This window comes from Vicugna pacos, chromosome 16, assembly GCF_048564905.1.
Source record: "Vicugna pacos chromosome 16, VicPac4, whole genome shotgun sequence".
Classification (NCBI taxonomy): Eukaryota; Metazoa; Chordata; class Mammalia; order Artiodactyla; family Camelidae; genus Vicugna; species Vicugna pacos.
In genome coordinates, this window is record NC_133002.1 from 36,637,312 (window position 1) to 36,648,623 (window position 11,312).

The following is an 11,312-nucleotide window of genomic DNA, read 5'->3' on the forward strand; positions in this document are numbered from 1 at the left end:
GTGCAGCCCCGGCAGGATGCAATCCTTCAAGCTGGAATTCCACCGGGTATTTGAGACACCAAGGTGGGAGGCGGAGAGGAAGTCTCCAGGACTCACATCTCGGTCCAGGCCTGCTCTCTCACTAGCCAAGTCCATTCCAGTCTTAGGACCCCGGGGGGGCAGCAAATCAGGCCCACCCACCTTCACAGGGCAGATTCTTCAAACCTCGCTGTCTGTACACACCTGCTTCCGCTGGCCCCACAGTTAGAGAATCAGCCTGATGGCAAGAGCCAGATCGCTTCCTCTCTGCGCCTCCCCAGCACCTGCCTTCAGCTCGGTCTGTGCAGAGAGAAAACTGAGGCCTGTGTTCGCAGTTCAGCTGTGTGTGCCATCTTCCTCCAACTGTGAATAAACCACAGGTTGGAGGCTACACGGCTGCCCGCTGTGCTCCCAGCTCGTCACACACACAGCATTGCCTTCCTTCTGCCAACTGCCAGCACCTAGGCTGCACGCCAGCAGGCCGAAGATGGGAGCCAGGCTGGTCTATGGAAGCACCTGGCAATTTTTGGTAGGGAGGCAGATAAAAAAGGGGATGGAAATAAGAATGAAAGAGCTTCAGTTGATAGAGTAATTAGAGATCTAGGGTGATCTAACTTTTATTTCCTTCACTTGAAGCCAATCATGAGTCTCACAGTGATTTCTGGGGCGGGGGCGGAAGGAAGGTGGTGTGGAGGATCATCGGGCGGTGGTCCAGCTGCCCCAGGAGGAGCAGGCGGGCGGGCCTCACTGGGGCAGCTGGAGGAGCACCGACTGCCCGGCGGGCAGGTAGGTGATGTTCCGAGAGCGGGACAGCTGGTATGCGATGTCCTCTGCGGCCTCCAGCTTGCGCAGCTCGATCAGGCCATCGCCTGCGGTGGCGAGCGAGTTGGCGATCAGCTCCGCGGCCTTGGAGTCGCCCTCCGCAGAGATGATGGCTGCCTTCTTCTGCTGCTCAGCCTAAGGAGTGGAGGCAGAGAGGGACCAAGATCACGCCTCGGGGCGCTGGACAGTGGGCTACAGCTTCCAGAGGACCAGGTTAGGCAGCCTCACTGGGTCCTGAAGGACCTCTGGGCATTTACCTCCCCCTCCAGAAGGGGTTAGTAATCCTCCTCTCTCATGTAATGTCCACTGCTCACCGCCGTAGGGGCACGTTTCTGTTGGCTGTATGAATAGCTGTCTTATTTCAAACTCCTTAATAATATTAACAGCAACCCAGCCCAGCCACCTTACTCTGAGCCAGGAGGATCCCAGGCCAAGGAAAGCAGGAGAGAAAGGAAGGGAGAATCAGTCCTCAGACTCATCCTTCTCTCCAGTCCCAAGTCAAAGTGACGCATCGAAGTCAGCACAGCTGAGGAGGAGCAGCAGGCACGTGACGCTCCCTCAGGTTGCTTGTGAGCTAAACTGGTTCCTGACCAGGAACTCAGGCACCCAGAACAAGCTCCCCTGGGCTTCCCCTTCCCTTGTCAGTAGGAGGGTATCTATCTGTGATGCGCGACCTTCACAAGCGCGGGAGGAGAGGAGCAAGCCTCTCTGAAATGGACACAGAGCTGTTCAATGAGGCTCTGGGACGGCGCACTCAACAAATGTTTACCGAGCACCTGGTACCGATCTCCAGGCGCAGTTCTGGACGTGTTCGAGGTGCTGGAGGTAGGCGGAAAAAGGAGGGAAAAAAAGTCTCCATTCACACTGAGTTTATAGTCTCTAAAGTTAAATGCCCAGCCATATATTTCCTTTTCCTCATTCTAAGAACTAAAGTGCCGTGGATTAGGAATACAACTCCAAGAGAATTAGTGCTGGGGAGAGGGGGTTACAAGAAATAAATGCACCTTTGCAAAGACCCGAAGACCAGGCTCTATGCAGATACACGTTGTCCCAGCACACCCCGACACATCTGGATGGGTTTAGTGCTTTAAAAAACCCCAGTGACGATAGCGCATCTGGCGCAACGTTTGATCCTTTTTGCTGTCAGCTTTCACTGTGTCACCGCAGTTAAAAATGACTTCCCAGTGAAGCTGAAAATATTCCAGAAGAAACATTTTTATTTGTGGGCAAGTGTTTTTGATCTTAGGGAACTGGGGAAAAAAAATCACCCTTCAGTGATTTAGGAACATAACTTCACATATCCCCGACGAGGCCCCAAAGACTCTGAAACCAACTGCAGGAGAGCAGTCCCTTCAGTCCCCTTCCGATGATCCCGGAAGCAGAGCTGACAGATGATGAATTTCCAGGCCACCCAGCAGATGGGGAGGCTGAGCACAGAAGAAAGTGAGGGGGCTCCTGCCATCTGGTCGCGCATTCACCTTCTCCACCATGAACCTGGCCCTCTCCGCTTCCTGCTGAGCCACCTGCTTGGCTTCTATGGCTTCTGTGAACTCCTTCCCGAAGGTCAGATGCATCTAAGGGGACAGAGTGAGCGCGAGACGAAGCGGTGTGACTGCTGAGACAGTGCTGCTCTAAGGCCCCATGGCCGCTGGAGGGGGCAGCCAGCAATGGCTCCAGCAGCTGGAGGCATCGTGAGGCCAGACCACCCTTCCACCTCCACGTCTGCGTCCAAACTGAGTCCACAGCCTGGAATCCTCGGCCGCCCCACGGGCTCCTGTACATCTTTCTGTCCCTCTCAGGTAGGAAACAGCCCATGGGCACCAGAAGGTATCTACTCCAACTGACCACCTCCCTAGGGAGGAGACCTGTGGGTGCCAGGACCCCACCACTGACTAGCGCTTTTCCAAGGTCCTGTGATGGCCTGTCTGAAGCCCCCAGAGAGGTCAGATGGAAAACTGAGCCTGAGAGTGAGGGGTGCAGCTGGTTCTCAGGGATTCAAGAGCGTGATGCTCTCTGCTTATGGAGTAACCAGTCCACTTCTTTCTCACAGCACCTCCGCCACAAAACAGGAAGAGGACGAGAGAGATTTCCAAACCATGATCTTGCAAATCATGCTATTCCCTATGTGTGAGTGCTTCTGGTAAAGAGTTTAAAAGAAAGGGAAGGCAGGTAAAGCTATTGCTTAGGATGAAGTTTTAAAATTCTGTTATGCATACACCTTCCCTAATAAAGTGAGTGACGGAGACCTCACCGAAGTGACCATCTATAGTGACAACGCAAACAATGAGAGCAGATCTCAGCACCCCAATGCCTTGTCTAGGGTAATTTATTCATCTAGCTTTTTATTAAGAAGGAAGAAAGAAAGGAGTGAACAGCATTGGTTTTGCTATCAAATTCTACTTGTTTCATTTCTTCCCCCATCCTCCCAATCTCCCAATATGCTTTTTTAAAACATATGAGGAGCCCAAACTTCTCCCAGAGTAAGTCCCAGTCCACTGTCTCCCAGAATTTGTAACACTCCTAACTCTTAGACTGCAGTTTTCCTTCTCTGCCTGCTCCCTTTCTGGACCCTGGTTCGAATTTGGGGGAAGAATATACAATCCTGAGAAATGAGAATGAAATGTGTAATTAAGGAATAAAATTTCTTTCTAAAAGGGCCAGCTGAGGGCAGCAAATTCCCCACAAAAATCTAACTTTCTTCTCACACCTCTCAGATACGGTTTCTTGTGGTCAGCCCGCATTTCCCCGGAATGGAGCATGTGGTTAAAGTCTAGCAAAATGCCACGCTTCTCCTTAGGTTTTACTTAGCCTCTTCTCACAGCCGAGGAGTTCAGGTGAACACTAAGCAGGAGAGCCTGAGGAACGGCTCTGGTCAGGAGCCAAGTGGCTGCAGCCTGGCGTCTCGCCAGTAGAGGGAGCCCACAAGCCCTTCGCTGCGGGCGGGCAGTTGCTGCAAGGGTGGAGCAGGACCCCGGGTTAGAGCTGGGTGCCGGGGACTGTTTAAACAGCTGCACAGATGCGGAGCGGGAAACAGTGCCTTTCCCGGGCAATGCACAGAACTGAACAGGAAGCACCTTCCTCACCACCCGAACAAATCACTCCAAATGACTTTTCCCGGAGAATCAGAAACACGACCCCTTCCCTTCACCTTCCTCACTCTGAAGCGCTACCCTGCCTGCACCGCTTGCTGCCTGCATCATGGCATCCGGTGTCGTACACACACACACACCAGTCTCGAGAGGATAGCTTATGCCTCGGAGACGTCCCTGCCCTCCCTCTGCACCAGGCTTCGGGGAACAGAACCATTCACTCACACTCTGTCACCTTTCCTGGGGAGCTCCCAGAGCTCGCTTCACTGAGCTTCAGACCCCAGGTGTCAGGAGATTCCCAGGGCTCAGGCTGGGAGGTCTGTGCGAGGGAGAAAGCCTACCCACGCTGTGCTCTAGTCTCTACCAGGCAGTGTCTGCCTGCGTCCAACGGGGTTAACAAGACGTCACTTCCCAGGGAGCTCTGGGAAACAGTTTGCGGAAGGTGAAAAATCTATTGGTTACGAACCACCCGGGTAGGGCCAAAAAAATCAGAAGAAAAATGTCTGTGGCACAGGGGAGGTAAAAACCCCCATCTGAAAACAAACCCAAAGAGACTGTTTCACACTGTCAAGAAGGTTTGATGTTTACAAGCCTCACGTCTAGGAATGGATGTGTCTGCCTGGAAGTGGAGCCAGGCACCTACACAGCTGCTGCCCCTCTCCACAGGCTCCCCGTGGCTCTTACCAGGGACACGTCATCCAGGATGAGCCCAAAGGTTGCTGCTCGCTCTGTGAGGTCATCGCTCACCTGTCTGGAGACCAGCTATCTCTGGGTGATCAGTTCTCCAGCATCAAAGCGAGCCTAATTCCAGAGGAGGGCAGAGGAGCCAGTCAGGATAACAAGGATGCGGAATCCCAGCCCTCTCCCAACCACCCACCGCCGAGCTCTTCCTGCCACCCAGCGGTCTCCTGGAGGCCCTGTTCACTCACCACCACGGACTTGAGGATCTCTGTCGTGATGGACGGCAGCACGTGCTCGTCATAGTCCTCTCTGATGCCGGTGAAGATGCGGGGAAGCTGGCTGTCAACCGGCCAGAAGAGGATGCGCAGAGTGATGCTGACATTCTGTAAATCTTAGGGGACAAATGCTGGAGTTAAAAATAAAAACCACAGTAGCCTTCTACGACTTCTCCTAGCCCCAATTTGCTACAATGTATAAGTTGCTGATTATCCCATCGTAGAGGGTGCCGAGCACATGCGCATGGTTTCCTTGGTAGAGAATCCAGCAGCGCACCAGAGGTAAAAACTTCTCCAAGGTTTCTAGTGATGACAGCTACTCAGTGTGTCCTGAACGCCCTGTGATACAACCAAATTCAGGTTATATGTCTAACAGGTGCTATGGAATGTCTGGAACACTGAATATTTTAAGAAAACAGGCCAATGCCAAGAACTCTAGGGTAAGGCCTTTCCGAGGCCTGGTCAATGTGGCCCAAGGCAGGAATGTGCCCCCGAGAGGTTATCGTGGGCCCAGTGGAAACAGTCCACTCGGGACTGGACAAGCAGTGCAGTCCCAGGCCTGGCTGCTGTCCTAACTCTGCTGCGGACTAATTACGTGGCCTCACTAAGCCTTAGTCCATCTCAGCTCATGTCCTCCTCTGTGAGAATGGGGATGATTGCATCTGCCTTCCAGGCACGCTGGGACAAACTGGAGGAGGAAACAGATACAAAAGCACTCTGTCAAATGTGCAACAGATGTGAGGGGTTATCAGCTCATCTAGAGGCCGCTTCTCATTACGTGGCCCAGTCAAAGGACCCAGGGAGGGAGGAACAACTTCCCCTGACAATTCACAGCTAACGCACTGCACAACTTGCTTGCGGCCATCAACAGCGTGGACCAAGCGTCCATGAGATGAGTTCTGAACCAGGCACTGAAGTGGGAAGTGTTTACACACCAGTCCCTCGTCTCTCCAAGTTCCCACAGGGGTGGGGGTGTGGGCGGGGGGGGGGCAATTACGTTTATTTATTATTTTAATGGAGGTGCTGAGGATTGAACCCAGGACCTCATGCATGCTAGGCATGCATTCTGCCACTGAGCTATACCCTCCACCTCCTTCTATCAAGTTTTGTAGACAGGTGCATCATGCATCCTTAGAACAACTGCAAAGTAGTAGAGAGAGAAATCCCAAAGCAGCGGGAAGTTTAGGACTAGGCTTTTAAGTTAAAATATGAATGTTCTCCACTAACCTCACCCCACTGTTGATTTCCTCTGATGCAGTAGGCAAGTCAGAGCCTTCACAGAGGCTCCTTCCTGTCCCTGGCCAAGAGCGACAGGACAGACCAGGCAATGCCAACGGACCCTTCCCCTCCTCGGCCCAAAGCACGTCTCACTCTCAAGTGCCACACGTTCCTCTGCTCCCCTACACGCCATACGACCCTGGCTCCCGTCCTCACCCCACTCCCCGCTAACTGCCTGTTCACACGTCTATCTCCCTATCTAGACAGAGCCCCTAGAGGCCCCCAATTTAGCCATCTTTGACCTACCCGACCCCCCGACCCCGCACAAAGCCTGGCACCATCACAGAAAGCAAACATCTGCTGAGAAGCAGCAACATCCACGCACCCCTCCTCTTGCTGCAGACACAGCGCCGCGGAGCCAGCACCTGCCGTTCCATTCACTGCCCGTGCACCCTGTGCGCAGCGTGGGGGAGAACAGTGATTCATGTGAGGCTCTAACTGGGCATCCAGTGATGCGTCAGACACAAGACTGCCCTCAAGGATGTGGGCCTCGGCCTGGGAGATAACAGTGTGAGGGCAGCACGGCTGGAAACAGAGGCCTTGGGAAGAAGGCAAAGGGTAAGTCAGCCGTGAAGGCAAACAGGACAGCTGCAGATCGGCTTCCAGTCACCCTGGGGACCAAGAACCACTGGGAAGGGTCCACCAGGGGAGCAGAAGCATACTGAGATTTGTTTAAAACTGGATCACTACGTAACTCTGGAAAGACAGCTTTGCGCCCTTCTCCAAATGTGTACAGCTCTGTGTGTGTGTCTTAAGAACACAGGCACACCTTGTACTGAGCTTCATAGACTCTGCATTTTTACAGACTGAGGGTTTGTGGCAACCCTGCATCAAGCAAATTTATTGGTGCCATTTTCCCAACAGCATTTGCTCATTTCATGTCTCTCTGTCACATTTTGGTCATTCTTGCTCTATTTCAAACTTTTCTATTATTATTATACTTGTTACGGTGATCTGTGACCAGCGATCTATGATGTTATTACTACAATTCACTGTAGGCTCAGGGGATGGTTAGCATATTTAGCCATAAAGTATTTTTTAAAAATTGAAGTATAGTTGATTCACACTGCTGCTGGTTTCCGGTGTATAGCAAAGTGATTCAGTTATACATATGCAAGTTCCTTTTCAGGTTCTTTTCAATTATAGGTTATTAAAAATTACTGAATATAGTTTCCTGTGCTGTACAGCACGTTCTTGCTGTTTATCTGTTTTATATGTAGTAGTGTTTATCTGTTAATTCCAGACTCCTAATTTATCCCTCCTCCTCTCCCCTTTGGTGACCATAAGTTCATTTTCTATGTCAGTGAGTCTGCTTCTGTTTCATAAAGTTCATCTATATCATTTTTAAAGATTCCACATACAAGGAAGATCATATGATATTTGTCTTTCCCTGACTTACTGCACTTAGTATGATAATCTCCAGGTCCTCCCATGTTGCTGCAAATGGCATTATTTCATTCTTTGCCATAAATTTTTTTTGATTAAGGTATGTACATTGTTTCTTTAGAAATAATGCTACTACAGACTTAATAGGCTACAGTATAGGGTCAACAGAACCTCTGTGTGCGTTGGGAACCAAAAAATTCACGTGAGTCGCCTCATCACAGTATCTGTTTTTCCGCGGTGGTCTGGAACTGAACCCGCAGTACCCCTGAGGCATGCCTGAATATTTTTCTCTGAAGCCACATAAAACTCTTCAGGGAAAATATGCCAGGAATTATTACTACCTGAAGTTCAACTCCTTCTGGATCCCACAGCACCCCTTCCACACTCTCTACTTGACCTGACCCACAGGCACGCCTTACCTTTGCTACCAGTGATCACCGGCACGTTACGTGGTCGAGAGCGGCAGTCAAAGATAATTGGTTTCTGTACCCAAGGGATGAGGAAGTGAGTCCCTTTACCTACAACAATGTCCTGCACTCCACTAGGTCAGAGATGACAGCTCTGTGTCCAGCATCCACTAGGAACAAAGGATAATGATGGGTCAGAAAAATCCCCTCACTCTTTAACCAAAATGACCGTGTCTTTAAAAGATCCCTGATGCTTTCCGTTTACTTATTAAGTCTCCCCTCTCCTGCTGTCTTCTCACACTTCTGGTCTCTAGAGGCTTCTAAACAGGTATAGAACTAAGCCACCACTTGCCGTCCCATGTGTCTTCCCAAGGACTCTGGTCACAGGATCTTCAGCATCTTTCTCCTTGAAACAATTGGCTGCTAGTTTTCTGATTAACCACCCCATCCCCAAACTCCTACCAACACATTTCCAGGAATCACCTCCTCAAACTTCTTTCCAAACCCACCAAGGTCTTCACTCTTACCACATCCCTTCCCGGTTCCAGTTTAACCCAGTGTTCCCAGAAGCAGCACCCTCACGATGGCAATCCTAAAATTTGGAAGGCCCCACTCTTTCTTTCCAATAGCCTGGTTTCTCTAAGGTTTTAAGGGGCTATGGAGCTGTCTTGTTGATCCAGAGAGGAATTAGTGATGGTGATTACTGTCCAGCTATGCAGGCGTGGCCAAAAAGATCAGGGTATAAACCTGTGCTACAGGAGCCAAGCAGGCTTTTCTGACCAACTGCTTTCTTTCTCTGCCCTTTTGGACTTTATAGTTGGTCCAAATTATCTTCCCACTGAAAGTAATCCTCCTGTCAGAGTCACACTTGAGGTGCGTCAATCTACTGCTGCTTTCCAACAGTGAAAGTCAGAGACCATCAAAGTTAGAGGGGGTCTCAGACAAAAAACAAGTGCAACCCCATTGCCTGACCAATGAGAAAGCTGAGGCCTAGGGAGGGGGAAGCAACTTGCTTGTGGTCACACGCGAAAGTGGAAGAAAAGCCGGCCTGAACCACTGCCACACTGGTAAAAGCTGGGCAGTGCATCTCAAAGATATTTGCTCTGGAACAACCCAACCATAGCAGAACCAAAGCGCCCGCTCAGGACAAAGTCACCAAAGGTCTAAAGCCCCTGCTGCTCCAAACACAGGCAGAAGAGAACAAACGAGATCTCCATTTCAGCTGGCCAGCCAAATTCTGGCTCCCTCTTGCAGCATTTGGGGGGTGCAGCATGACTTTAAATTAACAAGAGCAGCTGGAAACATTCAAGTAGGCTGGGAGGCTCTTTGTGAATAAAGGTTCTGAGTGAACCTATGGCTACAAGGACAGAGGCTCTGATGACCAGGCAGCCACATGGCGCAGGAGGGCAGTAGGTGAGCCCTCTTGGTCACAAACATATTCACAAACAGCGGCTGCCAACAGGAGTGTCACATGGGCTCTGCAGACCAATACAAATCGCCTGGCAAAGGGCAGTGACCTTACCATTATACAAGGCAGAGTTCACCACGCCTCCTGCAACAGCTAAGGCCAGGCTGAACTTGCCGATGGACTCAAACACTTTGGCAGCCATGTCTCCTGCTGGACCCACTCACACCTAAGGGGGGAAAAACAAACAAAGCAACTTGATCCCCAAGTCCTCAGAGAAAGCCCTCTCTCTCTGCTGGCTATTTCTTCCCCCACTCTTGAGGGCTCTGAATCATCCACTGAAGGACATTTCATAAATAACACTCTGCAGCCTGTAAACGTGTATTATCAATTCCTCTGCTTTCTTCTTTTTCTACCATTTAAGAAAAGGGGTCTGGGGCACTTAGTTCAAAAGGGGAAGGAGGCAGGGACTTGATACCCAGAGAGACCTTAGCACCAAACCAAACCACCTTCCCACCTCCTGGACAGGTAGGCCCTGGGAGAAGCTGTGTAGTTAGTTCTGGGTGATTTTGGTTCAGAAAACAATGTGACTCCAACAGCAAAATAGCTAACTTTTATTTCTGGCAGTCTTCCAACAGCAATTTGTGTATTTAATTCTCACACCAACCCTTATGAAGATCACTGCAGGTGAGGAAACTGAGGCACACAGAGTGGTAACCTGAGGAACATAAGATCACACAGCTGAGTGAGCAACCAGGATTAGAACCTGGGGGTCAAATTCTGGAAGGCACAGCTCAACTCCTCACCACACTGCTTCTCACATCAGGTATAAGAACGACCTATTATCATGGAAGCAGAAGCTGGATGACATTCTGGGGCTATCATACCAAGAAAGAATCGGGCAACTCACAGACATGGAAAACAAACTTATGGTTACCAGGAAAGGGGGGCGGGGTGCGTGTAGGGGGATAAATTGGGGGAGTTCAGGATTTGCAGATACACACCACTAAATATAAAATAAACAACAAAGTCCTACTGTATAGCACAGGGAGCTAGTGAAAGAATAATAAAAGGAATTATATATATGTATAACTGAAACATGCCGTACACCAGAAACTAACATAATCTTGTAAACTGACTATACTTCAATTAAGAAGAAAAATTTTAAAAGGTAAAGTTTACACATTTAACCATTAAAAAAAAAAAAAAAAAGAACAAATGGGCGAGAAGATTCTCAATAGCTGCACCGCGAGGGAGAGCCCTGGAGCGGGGGTGGGCGGGCGGGAGTACTGCTGACCTCGCTAGAATCTACCCCCGCACTTTGTCTTGCCCCACCCCGTCGTCTGCGTCCACTTCAGTCTCCCCGCCCCTCCTCCCCAGACCGCAACTTCTCAGGCTACCTTGATCTCTCCCCCTGCACTTAAATATTTCTTTCCGGAGACCAGAACACCCAGTCCCCATCAGCCTTTCCTTTTTTTACACAGCTTCTGGATTATTCCTCACCCTGTCCCCATATATACCTACCTTACTCTACGCAACCCCTGGCTCCTCCTGGGCTCACTCCCTACCCTTCCGGCCCGAGGTGCACCCACGCATGCACCCCGCCCGCCCAAACTTCATGCGAATGGGAGTGCAGACCGGGTCTGCAAGAGACGCCAGGACGTGGGCCGCGAGCTCCCCGCTCCATTCTCACTGGCTTCCACTCTGACCTCCACAAGAATTCCCCAGCCACACATACTGCGCGTGCGCCGGGCAGCTCCTCCTCTTCCCCGCCCTCCTTCCAAGATCCGCACTTTGGATTGGTGGGGGCGAGCGCTGTGCATTCTGGGAAGGGTGGCTTGTCCCCTTAGCCTAGTTCCCCGACTCTTCAACGATGAACTACAATTCCCAAAAAGCCATGCAGCAGCAGGCCCACGCTGAAAAGCCTTTTCTCTTTGGTGGTACTAAATGC

At 50.7% G+C, this 11,312-nt stretch overlaps 1 protein-coding gene across 1 annotated transcript; it reads right to left on the reverse strand.

Annotated features, from left to right (window-relative positions):
• Positions 1–602: 602 nt before the first annotated feature.
• Positions 603–11,098, reverse strand: PHB1 (prohibitin 1). The gene is given in 8 exon segments (XM_072938892.1): positions 603–975; positions 2,319–2,414; positions 4,614–4,730; positions 4,859–5,001; positions 7,969–8,094; positions 8,097–8,126; positions 9,479–9,590; positions 11,000–11,098. Coding segments are annotated over 7 exon segments (813 nt in total). The 5' UTR covers positions 9,567–9,590; positions 11,000–11,098; the 3' UTR covers positions 603–762.
• Positions 11,099–11,312: the final 214 nt, after the last annotated feature.